The 20,687-nt window shown below is 45.0% G+C and overlaps 1 protein-coding gene across 3 annotated transcripts in view; it reads left to right on the top strand.

The window, feature by feature from the left end:
- Window positions 1-20,687, top strand: part of LOC308094946 (growth factor receptor-bound protein 10-like) — a 63,586-nt gene that overhangs the window by 6,554 nt on the left and 36,345 nt on the right. For 2 of the 3 annotated variants that reach the window (XM_080441771.1, XM_080441772.1), the window contains exons 2-5: window positions 4,794-4,905; window positions 9,339-9,432; window positions 16,362-16,614; window positions 17,620-17,743. In XM_080441771.1, the coding sequence (XP_080297897.1) occupies window positions 4,855-4,905; window positions 9,339-9,432; window positions 16,362-16,614; window positions 17,620-17,743 (522 nt within the window). In that variant the 5' untranslated portion in view covers window positions 4,794-4,854. Of the gene's footprint in view, window positions 1-4,793; window positions 4,906-9,338; window positions 9,433-16,361; window positions 16,615-17,619; window positions 17,744-20,687 lie in introns of those variants that run through there. The other variant, XM_080441773.1, reaches the window with a different exon arrangement.

Below are 20,687 nucleotides of genomic sequence, written 5' to 3'. Positions count from 1 at the left end.
CAAATTCCCACTCTGCACTGCACAGTGCACATCCCCGGGTCCTTGGCGACACACACACACTAAGTTTGAAGTCGATTCAGATGGTGCCCAAGTTATGCCCGGGACAGTCACACACAGACACACAGAGCATCTCTAATAATCAAATCGATTTAAGGGGCGGGGCGGAGTTTGGGATATTATCGTTTTCTCTGCTATGTTGCAGCTATGTTCTAGCAGACCACCTGTCCAATTCCGCCACATTTGGTCTAAAAATCGATCAGACCTGTAGCCTTTGGACTGTGTACTTTTCATTGTTCATTATACATTTGGATTAGTTGTTTGGCCCGTATTTTGCCTCAGTAGCACACCACTCTATCCTGTAAAATCCTCAATGTTCATGTGTCCAAGTAATTGTCTGTGACGTATGTGGAAGTGCCTTTTACATCTGTGTAGGCTATAGGTCTGTGGTGGTGATACATCACACACTTCACCTATGGGTTTATCAACCCATGTTGCGATCAGCTGTTTCACTGTGTGCTCTTCAATGACACATGCGTCTACTCTGGGCACATAGACTCTCTGTCTCCGGCTTCAGACAGCAGCCATACATTTCACTTTGAAAAGTTCATCTGTGTAACTTGTAAATATTGTTTACTCTGTTGCAACCAGTGAATTGTTTTTCTTCTCCAAAGTCATGCGACAGAACTGCTGGTATTTCACAACGTGGATCGCTTGCCACTGCAGGTTTCATGGCATATTTTCCTCCCAGACAGCAGAGACACACATTCGTTCCGAGTTATTTATTACATTTTGTTTTCTGCCTCAAAGCTAAATGAAGCGTAGTATACCTGTGAGATGTGAGTGGCATTTGATCATCAGAGTAGAATGAGGGAGTGCAATCCTTATGTGTTCATATATAGGCTATCCATTTTTCACTCAACACTGTGACTGTTACTATTAAACCCTGTTTTTCTGCCTATAAACCAAACATGTAGCCAACATGTGAGGTGTGACTGACTGGCACTGAAATGTTAATTGAAATTTGTGTGTGTGTACAAGGAGGACACTTGAGCTTTGGAACGCCATATACCGCGACAGTTATGAAAAGGGAAAGGACTTAATTTTGTCATTGTAATAATAGTATGTAGCCTGTAAGGTTGGACGACAGATGGATAATGAACGTCTACATGCTCTAGTGTCTCTGACGCCGATGTGCGGGCCAGGCTGCTAGAAGTGACTCAAGTTTAAAACAACAGCGTTGAACCAAAGTGCTGTACACTCTGTAAAACAAATCTAAAAAATACTAAGAGTAAAACAATAAACAGGGGGACAAACACATAGAGGGTGAAACACATAGACACATTGCATTTCGGAAACCGCATCTGGATCATCGAAAGCCAAGGAGTACAAGTGAAACGTGATTTAAACACAGGCCTGGTTTGAGATGCTCTAATATGGGGTGGAAGATCGTTTCACAGTTTGGGCGCTACAGCGGAAAATGATCTATCCCACCTGGCCTTCAGCCTTGTTTGTGGGACCAGAAGAAGTGATTGGTCAGTAGACCTCAAGACCCTTGTGGGGTTTTTTGGAGGTAAAAGCTCTGATATGTACATGTGCATTTAAAGAAACAAACATTAAAATCTTAAAGTGAATCCTGTAACGAACAGGGAGCCAGTGGAGGGAGGCAAGAATCGGAGAGATGTGATCATACTTCCGTGCCCCTGTTAAGAGGCGAGCAGCAGCGCTTTGGACTAACTGTAGGCATGACAGGCAAACTTGGCTAATGCCAACATAAAGTGCATTACTGTAGAGTCGGGTTGAGATAAAAGCATGGATAAGATGTTCAAAATCAAAAAGGGTTAAAGCAGACTTGACTTTGGATGAAAGCCTCAGCTGGTAGAAACTAGATTTAACCATGGAGTTTGTCAAGCTTAAAATCACTGTCCAATTTTACATCAAGGTTGGTGACTACCGGTTTAAAAAATTACTGCAGGGACCCAAGATCCAGGGAAGAGGTGTCACAGGCAGTGCTGGGTCTGAACACCATGACCTCAGTTTTAATATGAACAATATGTCTATATCTTTCTGTATATACAGTATGTGCAGTATAGAGTATCTACTAGTATATGATATGATTCCTCAAATGAGGTTATCAGACATGTAATGGAGGCACAATATTTTGATATGATTAAAAAGTAGATTTTTTTTTTGTTCTAAAAAAATTTATCCCGCGATTTTTGTAACCCATTTTTTTTCACCCGGTGCCAATTTCCTAAGTGATCCTGGGCGCTACACCAGCGCTACACCAGTCCCCTTCAGCCTAGGGAGGCCAGGGCCGAGCTCATGCTTCCTTCAATGCATGAGAGCCAACTGACCTTCTTGTCACCTGACAGGGGGGAGTTTCCCTAGTAGGACGTAGCACGTGGAAGGAACACGTTATTCCAACCAGTTCCCTTCACCTCCATCAGGCGCCCCGGCTGTCATGGGGGAGGCGGTATAGCGACCAGGATTACTACATGTTTTTGTGAGGGTATTAACTACCCTAGGAGACATGGGGAGAACATGCAAACTCCACACAGAGTAGGCCCTTTCACCAACCCCACCTAGGGTATGGGCGCTGATGACGCGGAGGAGAAGACACGCCCCCAGCGTCCCCGGCGGGAGTCGAACCCAGGACCTTCTAGCTGTGAGGCGACAGCGCTACCGACTGCGCCACCGTGCCCCCTAAAAAAAAAAAAAAAAAAAGTTGGATTTTATTGTAATATTTAATGACAAACATAGATAGATGGGTTATCATTCATTCATAGCACCATATGCTAGCTATGGTTTTATCTTGCAGGTTTCAAAGCAAAATGTTGTATTCTATTCTGGACATCACGTCGTGGATGCACCTGGGACGTATCATCAGTGTTGTAGCCTGGGGTCGACAGGTGTTTCGGGTCTCGCAACATACACCATTGCCCAGGTGACGCAGCCGAGGTTGATCAAGCCCCGACTTACGTCCCAGTAGCTACCCACGGTCAGTCCTCTTAGGAAAGACAGGGCCCCTCTGCCCCTCAGTCCGCTTCTCCGGAACTACTCTGCCGGGACCGGGGGAGGCTCTGGCACTTGGAGGGACTAGGTTCTGTGGATGGCCTCCTGTCCGGGCCCCTCCTTCCTCTCACCAGGTCCAGGACCTGAGCGTTGCACCAGACTCCCCCGCTCCAAACATTTCTCTCCGGCATGATGGTGTCTTGGGCCGTGGTGGTACTGCACTGGTAAAGAGTTTACTTGGATTCAGAAATAAAGGAAACGGGGTAATGAATAGAGTTGTTCCGATACCGATACCAGTATCGGAAAGGATAAGGATAATTCCTTTTAACAGGACGTTCATGAAAGTCCTTGCGGGCTTGTTTCCAATGAGGGCCTGTGAGCAATTAGGGGTTAAGAGTCTTGCTCAGGGACAAATTTCATTTCATCGACACACATGCTGGCGTGGCCTGGAATCGTACCTGGGGCAACCAGGGCCTCTGGCACCCTAGGCGGGCTCACTAACCACTCAGCTATGACCGCCCCCATAAAAAAAAGCTGCTGATACTGCCTAAAATGCTGGTATCTGTATCGGCGAGTATGCCAGTCTATGCCATTCCGATACTACGTAATTTATCACAAGATGAGATTTCATTTACAGTAATATTTTGAATTGATGTTGCGCTTCTGTTTTATATTCTTACTGTACTATTTACATTATAATTCTACTAACAAATGTACACTCTCAGAGTTACAGATCTGTAAGGGTCAATTTGGAACCCCTTCAAGGAAGCCCAAGAGTCCCTGGACCTCACTTTGAGAACCACTGTCCTAGATTTTTACTTAAGCCAAAAAAAGTTTTTAAGAGCCACTGTAGTAGATGATGCAACACAGTTCACTGGAAATAGATAGAGAGAATGTCTTTCTGTATTTTCTCTCTCTCTGCCTGCAGGTGTTGCATGGTCATGTGTTATTAGCTTGGAAAGGCTTTAGTTAGCCTTAAGCCTGGGGCTTTGTTTGGGAACTGACTTACCGTGTGTGTGTGTCTTATACAATGGTTGTGTTTACATTGGATTTGGCGTGTGTGTGTGTGTGTGTGTGTGTGGGTGTGTGGGTGTGTGTGTGTGTGTGTGCGCGCGCGCGCGCGCGCATGTGTGAGCATTACTTGCACCTTTACTCAATACTCAGTGCTTTGTTTTTCCTCTTTCAGGGAGAGGATGTTTCATGATTTTGAGGAACATTGAATAGACACTCCCCCACAGCAAATAATATGGATTACGTTTTAAAATATGCACATACACTGACATACAGTATATCCCCAAAATAATTTCTGAAACTCTATTTCCAGGATTCAAGATGTATTTTGAAATGTGTTTATACATTTGTATTCAATATTTTGAACCATGAATGTAAAATAAAAAATAATGAAAAAAATAAAAAAATAATATAAGTCTAAAGGCATACATGTACACAGTCGTCCCAAATACACACACAGCATGGATAGCGGTTAGCCGTTCCGTACATTCATTCGGTCACTGTGTATCATGTTGTATAAACGTGGCCAACCCACTGTAAAATCTTACATCATACCAGGAATAATAATGTTAATTGACATGGATTGTACCATGGATAATACTGGCCCAGTGCGGAACTTCTAGATTTATACACCTGGAAGTCAGTTTGTTATTGTGGTGACGTTGTCATGATTTGGTCTAATTGTGTTATATTGTATTATGTAATTATATCATAATAATTGATATGGTATGATATACGATTATGTTTAGCAGTATGGGTTGTGTGTGCAGGGCTGTGGTGAGCAGATCCGGTTGATGTGAGTCTCCACAGAGGGAACGTTGAACAGACACCATGGCCTTGGCTGGATGCCCTGACTACTTCCTCCTTCACCCCAACTACCAGGTATTATTACACACACTGTCCCTCTAAACATGGTGTGTGCATGCGTGCAGAAGTGTATGCATTTATGCTTGTGGACGTGCAAGTGTGTGTTTGAGTAGCCTAATTGCACCACACCAGACTGACAGCTACCATGACAGCCTCTGGCATGCATACTGTAGACATTGTAACCATAGCGATGCCCAGCTGATGTGAGTCTGTGTTAACATGGCTGCTATGCCTCTGAGACTCAGAGTCCAGAGTGAACTCCACTACGTTTGGACTATTATTGGCCTTAGCCAGGTGAAAAATGGCGCCTTTGTCACAACAGACCCAGTTCCATAGTGCAACTCCTGGAGAATGAGGCCTTTGTTTTTCTCTCTATGTCTGACTCACCGGGACCTAAAGAATTTGGCTGGACAGTGTTGTCGTTCACGGAGGTCTATAAATAGAGCAGGAAACAAACAATGAAAACAACAACAGACCTGAGAGCGTGGGATTGTCGCCTCATGACACGCTCATGCAGTGACAGACGGACGGGGGGCTTGAGGTCTTGACGCAGACCTAGCTGCATTATTTCTCTTAGAAGAGGTATAAGAATGCAGCGCCTGCCCCCAAGATGGCTGAGCCCCCGATGGGCTGACATTAAGTTGGATTGGTTCAGGTTAGATTCCAGGAAAGGGGCTTTGCACCAGTAAGACTGCAGTGAATGGCAAATTGACTCCTCCCTCCAAGTGGCCAGTGGAGTTTGAGAGAGAACTTTGATAGTTAGCGCAAGGGAGCGAACTGGCTTACTGCATTGCTGTGGGTGTTATATAAAGCTGTCCAGTTGACATGACCCAGCATGAAACATACACGCACGCACACACGCACACAAACACACCATGGTGTCTCTTTCTGGGCAGTGACTGTAGGTTTAGTGTGTATAGATAAGGAGCAAATGAGACCTCTTTTCTGCATACTTACATAACTCTATACATAACACTGGGCATGTTTGGGAATCTGGGCTGTGCTCCAGGCGTGTGTGTGTGTGTGTGTGTGTGTGTGTGTGTGTGTGTGTGTGTGTGTGTGTGTGTGTGTGTGTGTGTGTGTGTGTGTGTGTGTGTGTGTGTGTGTGTGTGTGTGTGTGTGTGTGTGTGTGTGTGTGTGTGTGTGTGTGTGTGTGTGTGTGAGAAAGCACTGGATCTGAGCCACAGATGTCTCAGAGCATGGAGCCAGCACCAGTCCAGAGCTGTTCTCTGAGAGATAGTACTGTATAGTATGTAGAAGTATATTGTTTGTGTTCACATCTGTGTGTAAGGACCGCTCATTAGCCACAGGCCAGAGACTAGCATTCAGCTATTTTCGCTAAGTTTGACAATGTTGGCCTATAATGACACAATAGGATAGGAATAAAGTTCTTCTGCATCGAACTTCATTAATAGACAGTAAAATACTGAGTGTTAATTACACTCTTGAGTGCACAGATGTATTACGGGTGCATTTGACTACATTTATACACTTCTCTTGGTTACAAATGTATAAATGAACTCTGAGGTTTTTGCTGAGTTAACCACTTTGAACCTGGTGTCCCCATTTTTGGCATTTAATTTCAGGTGACATTTTTCAAAAATAGCAGATCTATAAGCTCACAACATGTCACAATGCGATTTGCTGCGAGGTAGTAGATTGGCTATTTCTGTGTGACACAGTCTTAATGAAGCATAAAAGATGGCTTTAAGTTTTAATAGTTCAATTTTATCACATACCCAACTCGGAATGTGGGCTCCTCCTCACACTTTATGCCCCTGGAGGTCAGAGGTCAGCGGCTAGCCTGTCACCATGGAGATGACCACGCTCAGCCTTGTGCTTTCGAGGAACTGAAAAGTCTTTGATGCTGTGAAAAAAGAGAAAGTGTGTTGACATGCCTCCACGTAGATGTTCTAGGCTAAACTTAGTGCTCAGGGAGTCGGTGTGTACACCATATCCTTATTATAGGATGTTTACTTTAAGGGCATGTGTCATGTAACCGACTGATAAGATAAAATAATTAATTTGTACCGACTCAGAGTTAAAGCTGCGAGCTGAAACGTATTTCAATGAATATTGAATATTAAAAAAATACTTATTTTGGGGGGCTTTTTCTGAGACTTTAGTTAATAGGTATACAATGTAGAGAGACAGGAAACACAGAGAGGGTAGGGAATTGAAATGCAGCAAATGGTCCGGCCGGGCAGAGAATTGATCCGGGGACTCGCTGTCTGGCACTAGAGCCCATGTAGGCTAGTGCGCCCTAATCATTTGGCTATCGGGTCGCCCCATTAAACGTTATTTTAACCAGTCTGTATGGTAGAGTATCATTAATTGGCTGCGCCCAAATATGGAGTGTGTTGTCTACAAATATGTAGTGTGTTGTCTAACCTCAATGTGTCATCATGGCATCAGGCGCAAACATATATATATATACCAGGCCTGTGCCATGTCATCTTGACTCTATGATATTCAGATGGTCAGAACATACTGCAAAAGGTGAGCAACATAATAATATAATATAACGCTATAATAATAATAATAATAATAACAACCATATAATTCTTCCACAATTCCTCCTCAACACCCACTGGTTGACAAGCTCAGGCAGGGATTCCCTCTTGGGAGACACAGGGTAAAACATTCTGGTTAGGACATGAAACTTATGGATTGCAGCTTTAAAGTAGCACTCCGGATATTACTGTGTAGAGTATTCAGAGGCCCTAAAGACAGTTTACAATAGTTAACCACTTTAAACATAATCTTCTTTTTTGTTTTATTCTTTTATGACAAATATATATGGTTTTCTATTGTAGTCCTCCCATTCCGTTCAGCTGAAACCTACAGACTCCACTCTTCTCCTTTCAGTCCACATGCTCCCTACAGCCAAGTTGCCCTTCCTTGGAAAGCCTTTGGCTGCTTCTTCTCAGAGCTATAAATCTTCCTCGGCTGTGTGTGTGCGTGTTTGTGTGCACGCATATGTAGACACACACACGGCGGGACTTCTGGCCGCGAGCAATTCCTGGAAGCCGTGCTTCCGCGTTCTTCTTTTTCCAAGAAAAGTGTGGATTGAGAATTAGTTTTGCTTTTTTTATACCTTTCTCTCTCTCTGCAGTGCTCTTGCCCTCAGGCTGCTTTGAATTAGACAAATGTGTGAGGCACTTGGTTTACTCAATGTGTGCGTGCGTGCATGTATGTGTATGGTTTTGCGTGTTAGTGCTCATGTGATCACACGCGCACACACACAATGTATGTGTTTTCAAGTGTATGAGCTACTTTTTATGCATGCTTGCATCAGCCCTTCGTGCAGGAATGATGGATCTGTTTTAAGACATGCAGGTGGTACACTGTCTGTCAAAAGGTCATGGGGTCGAAATTTCTCGCAAACTCCAATGTGTGTCAGCAGGTCAGAATACCACATGGAACTGACCTTCAGAGTTGATGTTCCTGGAAAGCAGACCTGCCTACTTCATGTGAAAGGAACATTCCTATTATCTTAAAGGACAACTTCACCAATTTTCAACCTATCTTCATGTAATTCTACTCAGTTTGTGTCTCAGAGGACACTTCAGAAACCCGCCTACCAGTGACTTAATTGTAGGCAGGTTACATTTTTTCAAACAAGTTTTCAATTTATTTTTCAATTATTTTTATTATCGCGAGAACAATGGCCTCCATTAACATGCTAACTTTCCAGGAATAGAAAGCCTGCAGTTTCTATTACTGTAGCTTGGATTCCCCATCGATGATGTCACTGGTAGGCGGGTTTCTGAACTGTCCACAGCCCTCCTTTGAGACACAGACAGAGTAGACAAACAATTGTACCATATTATGAGTATTGGTGAGGACTATTTATATGAAGATGGGTAGAACAATTGGTGAAGTTGTCCTTAAGTAAATGTACCTTTCATACATATATGTTGTTAACCACTTAAGGCTTAAAGGCGTAGTTCACCCAAAAAAAAGCTTATTTTTATCAATGACACACCCCATGAAGCCTTGAATTCATAGAGATTGTTTTGTTCTTGTCGCATTCCTAAGCCAATCATTTGATGACCGGTGGAAAGATGCTAATGTCTCCGGTAGGAGACTCCGCGAGTCTCCTTCCAGAGACTCCGCCGGTCATCAATTATTGACTTAGGAATGCGACACAAACTAAAAAAATCTCCATGAATTCAAGGCTTCATGGGGTGTGTAATTGATAGAAAATAAATAATTTTTGGGGTGAACTACTCCTTTTAAGCCCTATGTACTTCGTCGTATGAGCCTAGTCTAACAAGCTCACGACGTGTCACAGCGCGATGCCTTGTGAGCTTGTAGATCTGCTATTTTTGCCATTGGAAAATGTTCGACTTTAATGACATGCCCAAATTAGGGATGCCAGGTCGAACGTAGTTAAGCCTACCACACAGTCTCAGCAGGGGTTTGAATTTCTTTGCATTTGACAGGAAACTGTGGACAGGACTTCCTCTCACAGACCAGAGGAGCTGATTGTTCCACGCTTTCAGCACTCGGCCAGGCGCAACTCTCCACATCACCATGGTAACCTCTCCTCTCCTGTTTCTTTTTCTGTTTCGCTGCTCCATGTCCGGTCTGCATCTTAACCTCATCTTAATGTACAGATGATGCAAGATTTATTGCAAATGCATTGTTGCGACTGCACGTGCGCGCACACACACACACACACACACACACACACACACACACACACACACACACACACACACACACACACACACACACACACCACATGCACTTTTCTCATACAGATATTGCATACATTGCTCCATAGGGTTATAATGTATACTAAACTGTCTGCTGGCACACATACCGCTCTTCCTCTCTTCCTAGAACTCCCCCTCTCTCCCCCCCGGTCTCTCAATCTCCCACTCGCCCTCTGTCTCTCTCTCTCTCTCTCTGCTGTCCAGATGGAGAATTTAAAGACAAACGTTTTATTGTTTGCTCTGCCACTCTGTCCTTCTTTGCACAGCCCACAGTCAGTCCGTCAGTCAGTCAGTCAGCATATTCCCAGAAAGCCCTTGGCCTTCAGGGGAAAATCCTGGGAATCTTGTTGGAAAACTCACAGGCCTTTTCAGAATAAATTCTACCGACCGCCTTTCTTCCCGGGGGTGTGGATCTTCTGGTGTCTCGAGGTCAAGCTTGTGTGACAGTATCATATATAGGTGGTTATTCTGAACACAGTGACTGGACACTTAACCCATTAAGACCTGAGGCCGATTCTACAAATGATTATTCTAAGTGTACCATAGGTCTCTGGGCCATGGGTAGAGTCAGTGGAGGTACTATACTAACTAACCATTAGGGACACTGCAGAGGGCTTAACATGCTGTGAGTATTATTATTATTCTTCTAATTTAACGTATGGTAGTTTATCTTTACTTGTGTATTGCCCAATTATTTGCACTAAGGTACAGTATTATCATGATATGTGGGGAAATTCAGGTGTCATGGCAGCAACAGCAGTAAGTGTGTAACACAGGATAGGTAATACTAACACCACTAAAAAATATAAAATAAAATAAAATAGTCTGACCCTAGCCATCTGCACTTGGTCTGACTGAGATAACATAATGTATATTATTCTATCATTAAATCTATGTATAATGAACAATCTATCACCTGTGAATATAAGCATGAATATACATCTATCGCTTGAATGAATGATATATATACAGACCATAAATAGTGAATATGAGGCAGATATGTACAGTGTCTGTGTCAGCCAGCCTACAACATTAGTTATCTGGATGATATATGTAGTCTATCATGTCAAGAAGCTGGACACTGCCCTCAACACGTCCTATGGACTGTCTCTGGATGTCTACGAGCCACTGATGAGTGAAACCCACCTCCTCCAAGTCCCGGCGCCCCTTTGCCGCACAGGCCCAGGACCTGCTTCGCACAACACCAGCTGACACCTCCAAGGCTTCCTGGGTAAAGGCAAGATGGAGGGACCAGGGGATGGCAGCAGAACCATCCAGGCTTCACCTGTACATGCTCCTGGCCAGCACCTCCCCCGTAAGGAGTGGACAACCCTCAATCGCCTGAGGACAGGTCTGGGGCGTTTCGGTGCAGCAAAGCAGAAGTGGGTTCTCACAGACACTGCCCATTGCGAATGCAGGGATCCATTACAAACTGGAACACGTGATGACCAGCTGCCCCAAATACCGACCACCGGCTGGTGATCGTGGCTTAATTGACCTAGACAATGACACACTGGACTGGCTTGCTGCAACGGAGCTGAAGGTCTAAGGACATACGACAGAGAGACTGTTACTGAACAAATTGTCTATAACAATTATTACTATCAGAATATAGAGCTTGAACTTTAAAACTAAAAAACATATATTTACTATCACTTACAGCACCTATAACAAGCATCGGTCATAATTCTGTAGTATGTCCCAGTAGTGTGCATGTGATGTGCCAGAATCGAGTCGGCTTGGTTGTGGAGGCTGATGGCTACTGGCACAAACTTAAGGACTGTCCAAGTCACTTTGTCTGTGCCTCGGCACATCATAGAGGGGATGGAAGAGATTCATCAGGATGCCGTCCACCTTTCTCATCATTCCCTTCCGCAAGACCGCAGCCTTCCTCACCAGTGCCACCACCACATGAAAAGTGGTGATTCCAGATCAGTATGTAGAGTTCATCTGCACACTTGATGTGCATTCATGCCTCCTGCTTTTGTTTACGATTGGCTGCGGACATGCGGCTGTCATTGGCCATTTGCAGATGTACGTATCACTGTCTTCCCCACTAGAACTTTCCCTGATTGTGTGTGCGATAGATAGGCCTATTGATGACTCCAGTGAAAAAACGTGGTCGGTGTCAAAGTCAGCCAGCTACGGTTTCATTCTGACTCTGCACTATAGAGGTGTCTCACAACTGCTTCCCAGGCAGACATGCTGTATATTTAAACCCTCCGTGGAGCTCAGGTTGCTTGACCTTCCCATGCCCCGTCCCCATGCACCATGTCCGTCCCTGTCCGTCATTGACGACCCAGTGAAATGTGTTTTGCTACTTACTGGGAGCTGCTGCATATGCACATCACCACAATAATCAACAGGCGGTTGTTTCACGCAGTACCCAGAGTGGAACTGGATTCAGTGTTACACTATCAGATAAAAGTTTACTTTAATTTTAGATTATTCGAATATATATATACACATATATATATATATATATATATGTTACAGTATGATTGGAGAACCAGTACGATTGAAGAAGGCTCGCTCGTTTTTACCACCCACCCAGCAATTCTGTAGAAGCAACACTAGAGGGAGCCACAAGCCAGGCTTGTGCACAAGCATATATTGCCGCGACCACACACACACGTGCGCGCGTGTGTGACCGGCTTCGAGTGCTATCAATGCATTGAATGGGGAAATAGGCGAGTTTATTAGACCTTTCAATGGGCGAAATAGGCTACTACCTACCCGCGATTTATCAGACCATTCATTCAGGAGCTACTGACCTACTTGGAGGCGGAGCAGTCCGCACAACAATATTTACGATTCTGTGCCTATCGGTACATAACTCAAACGGCGCTGAGTAGGCACAGGCGAACGTCACACCGTTCAGGACGGCAACTCGGTCGCCTTAGCTCCCTCTGTGGTCCTTCACGGGGTGACAGTTCGCCTGTGACTGCGCGCCTCCGTCAGGGTCCAAAACCAAAAGCGAAACCTAAACTGAACTATTAAGTCATGTCAGTTGGTAGGTTAGTATGTCTTGATAACACCCAATGAATGGTCTGATAAATCGTGGGTAGGTAAGTAGGTCGCCTATTTCGCCCATTCAAAGGTCTAATAAACTCGCCTATTTCCCCATTCAATGCAGATAGCATTCGAATCAGGTGGACTGTTAAGATACTTTTATTGTGTTCTGCTGGCTTTTGTTTTAGTTTCTCCCTGACACACACACACACACACACACACACACACACACACACACACACACACACACACACGGAGGAGGAGAAGGAGAAGGAGGAGGAGCTCCTCCTCCTCGCGAGCCTCGCTAATAAACCCTGTCTCGAAAAGCCCCGCATCGCCCCGAAGCCCCGTGCCTAAAAACGAGCGCTCTGTCTTCAATCGTACTGGTTCTCCAAACGTACTGTGACATATATATATATATATACACTCACTCAACTCACATTCCAGCTTTCTTCATCTGCAGCCGGTTTGTTCTCTTCTTCCGTTTGTTCAGTTGCTTTTCTCTCACATTTTATCTTTTCATTCAATTAGAGGTTCAACAGTTATTATTATTATTATTATTTTTCTTTTACATTTGTATCCCACATTTTTTACACCCAGTGCCAATTGTCTATGTAATCCTGGGCACTACCTTCCCTCTGCCAACCTAGGGAGGCCAGGGCCGAGCTCATGCCTCCTTCAATGCATGAGAGCCAACTGACCTTCTTATCACCTGACAGGGTAGAGTTTCCCTGGTTGGACGTAGCGCGTGGAAGGAACACGTTATTCCAACCAGTTCCTTTCCCCTCCATCAGGCGCCCCGGCTGGCCAGGGGGAGGCAGTAATAGTGACCAGGATTACTGCATGTTTTTGTGAGGGTATCTACCCTAGGAGACACAGGGAGAACATGCAAACTCCACACAGAGAGGCCCTTTCGCCCTCCCTTTCGCCCTGATGACACGGAGGAGAGAACACGCCCCCAGTGCCCACAGCGTCCCCTGCGGGAATCGAACCCAGGACCTTCTAGCTGTGAGGCGACAGCGCTACCGACTGCGCCACATTGAAAATGATTAAATTTAATCAATTATATAAAATATAATTGATTTTATGTCCTTATTAAAAACAATGATCAAAAATAGCAAACATATTTTCGATCTACAAGCTGAGCTGTGTGACGCTGTTGTACAAAAACGTATAAAATAGGGCTTAATCAGTCTAATCAATTAATTATAAAAAATCAATTATAATCTTTCGTAAACGTAAAAGAAAATAAACGATAATTCCTACATTCCACTTTCTTCCATTATTCAGTCTGTGTTCTCTCTCTCCTGTCTCTCTTGATCTCTGTCTCTCTCTGTTCTTTCAACCTCTGTCCTCATGTGCTCTGTCATTCTTCCTAAATGCTTGACTGCCCTGCACATGACCCCCACCATCACATGATGTCCTGTCCCAGACTTGTGTGTGTGTGCAGTGGTGGGTTCTACCGTCAGATGCTGTGTACGCCGTATACCTTGAGATTTGTTTTCGTCGCCACCGTACACCTTCAAAAACTGTTCAAAACAGCGTTTTTTACATTTAATTCATTGTAGACGCGCGCATGCCGTGCGTGTGGGAGGCAGGGAATAAACATAGTATACCTTCATAAAAAAACTAGAACACAACACTGTGTGTGTGTGCGCACGTGTGTGTGCGCACGTGTGTGTGCGCGTGTGCGTGCGTGCGTGCGTCTCTCATGTATAGTACATACACTGTGTCGGGCTCTGTCCATGTTTTGAGTTTGCTAGGAATGAGCAATATTATGTTTATCGTGATAAGCCCTATTTTATATATATTTTTTAAAATAGCGGATCTACAAGCTCACAGCGTGTCACATCTTCAGATGTTTTTCAGAACAGTTTGTTTTAGCCAGTATCTCTCTGTTTACTCCTGTGTTCATTGGATCGAATGACTCTTACATCAGTTTTATCTGCATTGGTGTAAGCAGCACCGCTGTGTAGCAGTTTGTTTATGTAGAGATAACGACAAACCGGAAATGGTGAGAATCGCTAGGAAGTATAAAATGGTTCTCCTGCTGGTGTTTGTTTGTGTATATAGAAATATTGCTTTCCAAGCATAATCACAAGTTACTGCAGCATTGGTGTGACCAGCACCACAGTGAAGTAGTTTGTTCATGTTTAATGATGAAACATCGAAGAAAGAAAGAAAAGGGCCTTCATTGACAAGGCCTACTGCAGCCAGTCATTTATCATTGCAGCTGAAATAAATGACTATGCTTCATCAAAGTTAGAAACTTTATAAAATACTAGTCCATACCCGTGGGGGGATATGTGCACAGGATCTGGCAACCCCATTCATCCCATAGCTCGCGGGGCCATCCCACAGCTGGGCAGCCGTAACCATGGCGACGTAACCTGTTTGTTACATGTAGATGTGTTTCGAATACTGTCTGGAGTACCAAACAAGCTTCAACCATCCCATTTTGCAACGACTTCATCCTCCATTTTCAGGCTTTTCAGTCGGGAGTGGTCTGTGTGCGCCCAGAGCACAGCATACTGAATTCCCTAATGACCAGAGAGCGCTCTCAGACCGTATTTCTGAACCCTGAACTCTTGGCATGTGTCTTTCAGTGTTTCACCACCCTGTACCACATACTGTACTGGTGAGCAGTCTCCTTCCAGTGTACAACAATGTCAGGAATTCTGTATCACACACACACACACACACACACACACACACACACACACACACACACACACACACACACACACACACACACACGCATTACACTTCATTTCATACGTAACATTCCACGGCTTACCTTTTATTGTTTAACTTTTTAACTTCAGCCACAAAAATGCCCAAGCACTGACCCTACTGTAACCTAACCCCATTTCTAAGCATAACCCAACACCTCACCCTAAAATGACCCCACTTTTTATTGCTCTCACAATAGTGCACACACACACACACACACACACACACACACACACACACACACACACACACACACACACACACACCACATGGTGTCTCTGTTGTGCCAGTGACAGTGCCGGACCACCCATTACATACCATCTCTATCTCTGGGACCCCAATCTACACTGTTAGTGTAGATTGGCAGTGTACACCATTTGTACACTCTTGGAGTTACAGACCTGTAAGTGTCCACTTGGGTCCTAACTAACGGCCGATCTACAACAGACTTTTCAAAGCGAGCGTATGCTTAGTGTACGGCGCGTTTGTTTAGATCCAACTGATATCAATGATAATGGCTACACCAGGCGTGCGGATACACGAGTCCCACATACGCAGACTTTAAAATAGGACTGGATCTAAAAGTGCGTGTGTGCGTATATATGCGCGTGTGTGCGAAAATTCTCTGGTGTAGATCGGCCGTAAGAATCATTTAGCAGGAGAGCTGCTGGAAGCAGCAGGTGCAGGTCCCCTGACCCCATGGAGAGCCAGTGCCATAAACCTTGGTGCAGGAGATGGAAGTGCAAATCAGAGATTAAAAGACTTAGTTTTCCTAATGTAGTATTAATGTAGACTGTCATATACCCATGATGCTTATCGTTGCTGTCGGGCAGAAACCTTGCATCTCCATATTGGTGACATCTAGTGGGTATCTGCAGCTTTGTAATGTGCCCACCCTTTTCCATTTTTCTGAATCTGCGTCTTTGTCTCTCTCTTCCTTCCTACCCATCTTGTTGACATTTTGTCTTCCTTCTCCTCTTACTTCTCTCTCTCTCCCCCTAGATGATGATGTGGATCTGGAGCAACTGGTGAACGAGATGAATTCGTCCATGGAGAGCGTGCACTCCACCTGCAGCACGCAGTCCGACACGGCGCTGCTCCTGCACAGCAACGGCCACGTGCACGCTCCCCACCACCATGTGCACGCTCCCCACCTGGGGCGCGGTCAGCAGGCCCACCAGCGACCCGCCCCACGTCTGCCCCCTTGCTCCCCCTCCCGGGAGAGGCTGCGACGCTCTCAGCCCATGCACATCAGGTAGACACAATGTTCTGATCACCTTGCATCCTCCTCTGTGATAGAACGTCCTTGCAATTGGTTTAGCAGGGAATGTCTTTGAAAGATCTCTTAAGATTGCAGCATACTCGAAACGAACAAGAACTTAATGCAGACACCGAACAAAGTTCTGTCATGTTCTACTTCCTAACGTCTCAGCTGAGTTCTGAGCGTTAGACTCGGCCCACTCGGTAATCTGCCTAGCAACACCACGGCTCGTCTGTCGCTCGAGCTGCCGAAGCACTTGGTACAGCACTTTAGCCAGTGGTTTCACCAGGATCTCTGACGTGCCGTGGCAAATTTGTCATGGAGGTTTTGTCATGCCATTTCTTACGACTGTGTTTATGGTCACTCAGAGAGGAATTACAGAGGTGTTTGTACCTCCTGGCGGTTGGCTCGCAAGACTAGTACCTCCTAACCTCCCCAGCCTGTGTCTCTTAAAAACTATCACTGCTTTCACTGCTGGCAGAATCAAGCCTTGGGCACAGGGCCGGCCCTAGGATTTTCGTGGCCCTAAGCAAGATTTTTTTTGGTGCCCCCCCCCCCCCCCCCCCAAACACCCCCGTTATAAAATCATTGTCATTTTATATTGCATACTAAAATAATAACGCTAGTTGTTGTATAGGAGATACATGACATAATTACAATATGAAAGTAAAATAAAATAAAAAAACGTTTTTTTTTTTTTTTAAGGCCCCCTAGTGGTTGTGGCCCTAAGCGACCGCTTATGTTGCTTATGGCAGCGGCCGGCCCTGCTTGGGCAGAATGCAGAAACAAAACAAAATATATCATGCCCACCATGAATATTAACACAAAGGGCCCCTGGACTATAATGCTCATTCATCTGTGTTCCTTTTGATTGTCTGTGCATGTATGGCCCTATGTGTGTCCATGTGTGTGTCGCACGCACGCACGCACACACGTTATCCCTCTTGAAATCTTGAATGTGTGGTGTTTTTCTGTGTGTTTGTTTGTCCCCCTCTGCAGGCGATTGCAGGAAGAGCAGCAGATGCGTCCCTCCTCTCTCCCAGCCATCATCAACCCGTTCCCTGAGCTCTGCAGCCCTGCAGGCTCCCCTGTCCTCAGCCCCATCCTGGCCAACGACAACCATGTGAGTAGGCCTGTCACAATTATTACATCATCGCCGCTATTTGAGATAATCACAATTATTTTTCCATAATCGTTTCCATGTTGAAAAGTTTCCATATATTTGCTTGTAGATGAGGAACTAGCATATCTACAAGCTCACAACGCATTGTTAACTGACGCGTCGTTACCTTTTAGGTTGGCTATTTCTGCTATTTTTAAGTGTAAAGTTATTAAATATGCTATCCTATTTTGGTACATTAAATATTAGATTTATGGTTACCGTTCATGGTATAAAAATGTGTATATTTAAGTCCAATGTTCAATGCAATGTTCAATGCCAAAAATACAATTAAATAGCTAACTGTCTGACAATTAATCGTCAAGTAAAGTTTCATGATCCTGACAGCCCTACGTGTGTCAGTTGGTCAGTCGAGTTCTGACACTACATCGCTTTTGCTGTTTTACAAAAACTAGTAATTGTTAGTAGTAATGATTAATGAGTAGTGCATTCCATGCTGTGGACAACAGATGAAGGCGGCTAGCTTAAACACGGTGTAGGTAGTAGTATTTGACCATTGTATGAGTTAGAATGCTCGAAAACCACCCATGTGATATTATCCTATGTTCCTTGTTCTGTCGGTTGTTGTACTTGAACTTCATTGTGAGAGTGTGTTTATATGTGTGTGTGGTGTGCTTAAATCAGCTGACTGGCCTGTTATGTACTTGTGTGTGTGTGTACCTTGGCTGTAGTGAGAGCCTTTCCCTCGATTACACAACAGTTCACCCTGGGTTATCTGACACTGTGTGTTATTGTGGAAGGGTGGTTATCAATCTCCCAGGCACAGGCTTGTGCACACACACACACACAGCCACACAACGGTGGCGGCAGTAGTGTTTTGTTGTTTAAGGAGGTGAGTGGTGTCTCCAGGATGCGGATGACGGTGTGTGTGTGTGGAGGGCAGAGTTCCGGAGCTCGGCTGGGAATGTCTGCTTTTCAGAGCTCTCTGAACCCTCTGCATCCGCCCGCCACCCCCCTCTCTCTCTGACAAGACAGACGCTCGTTTCCCGTTCACACGCTGTCCGCTCTCCCTCAGAGTGTCACTGTGTGTGTGTGTGTGTGTGTGTGTGTGTGTGTGTGTGTGTGTGTGTGTGTGTGTGTGTGTGTGTGTGTGTGTGTGTGTGTGCGTGTGTGTGTGTGTGTGTGTGTGTGTGTGTGTGTGTGTGTGTGTGTGTGTGTGTGTGTGTGTGTGTGTGTGTGTGTGTGTGTGTGTGTGTGTGTGTGTGTGTGTGTGTGTGTGTGTGTGTGTGTGTGTGTGTGTGTGTGTGTGTGTTCACAGATATGTGTTGATTATACCAGTGGTTCGAAAAAACCTTTTAATTTCAAGGACTCCCATAACTCTGAGAGTGTACAAAGGGAATGTACATCTAGAATTCGGGCCACTACCCTCACACCTACGCTGCACCACAGATCCGATTGATATGCCCATATATGGAGATCTCCGTATCCATCAGTGCTTGTCCCTTTTATGCCCATATATGGAGATCGCTGTATCTATCAGTCCTTGTCCCTTTTATGCCCATATATGGAGATTCCTGATGTCATCAGTATACACCCATATATGGGCCATTTTGTTTGTGCCTGATGCTATGACGACACATTCCAGACAACACACTCCATATTTGGTCGTAGCTGCATTGGGAACTCCTTATGTGGTTATGGCTGAGTCATGTTGACATAAGCGTGGTGGTCGAGGATGTATAAAGGTGACGGTGCATGGTCCAGGAGTTGAGTTGGGTTTGTGAGTTGGACCAGTCAGGAATAATATCGTCTGAGCAACGACGAAGATTTTATATCGGGAACATACTGCTGGACTGCCAGTGACTGTGTGCTTCCATCCATAAGAACATTGAGAACGTACCGTGGTAGACCCTGTCTAGAGCAACAAACAGGGCAGCATTGAGCATTAGTTGTCAACAGTGATTCACAGTGGTGCTGGTGTATAAAATGTTTCACTGGACGGTACATCGGAAAGAAACACCAGTGACATACCCCCGTAGTGATGCCATTGCAGTTGGACACAAGTTGTATTCTTTTGGAGGGTACGTTAACAGGTACGGGAAAAGCAGAAACTATATGAAAGTAAACATCTTCAACACAGTGTCTTTACGCTGGATGGCGTTGCCTCTAGTGACAATTGGAAGAGGAGGACGTCCCCTTGAGGTTCCCTCCAGGCGCCGTGGCCACACAGCTGTGCTCATAGGAGACAATACTGTCTACATCTGGGGAGGCAAGTGGGAACTGGGGTCCTTGGGGTACAACGATCTTTTTACATTTGATGTGGACACCCACAGATGGTTCAAACCCAGGGTTTCTGGAATTGTTCCATCCGAGAGGAGCAACCACTCAGCCTGTGTCCTGGAGAAGGTCATGTATGTACATGGGGGAGTGGACAACCTGACTAATGGTTACATAAATGACAACCACAAGTTGGACACCACCACAATGGTCTGGACTTTAATTATGACCACAAGACTCACTCAACCACCTTATTCCTCATTTCACTCTGCCACCATCATCGGGACAAATATGTTTGTATTTGGGGGCCACGCGGGACGGGAAAGCTACAACAACATCAGAGTGTTTGACACGGAGACCAACTGTTGGCTGAGCACACCTTCTGCACAGCTTCTTACAGAAAGATGCTGTTCTCATTCAGCCGTTGCCTACAATGGAGAGCTGTACATATATGGTGGGTGGAACTGTGAGGAGTGTGAGCAGACCTTCAATCATCTGTGGAAATTCAATCCAGATACCTTCTCCTGGAAGAAGCTTGAGCACAAGGGGAAATGCCCACCTCAAATGTATTTTATGTGCTGTTGCATTGTGGGAGATCGTATCGTCTTCTTTGGAGGACACACACATGACACAAACGTACATGACAACTTGTACATCTTAGACTTACGTC

The sequence above is a fragment of the Gymnoscopelus braueri genome (assembly GCF_963280865.1).
Source record: "Gymnoscopelus braueri genome assembly, chromosome: 11".
NCBI classification, from domain to species: Eukaryota; Metazoa; Chordata; class Actinopteri; order Myctophiformes; family Myctophidae; genus Gymnoscopelus; species Gymnoscopelus braueri.
The sequence above is the reverse complement of the archived record's forward strand: the minus strand, read 5'-3'. Positions and strand labels throughout refer to the sequence as shown.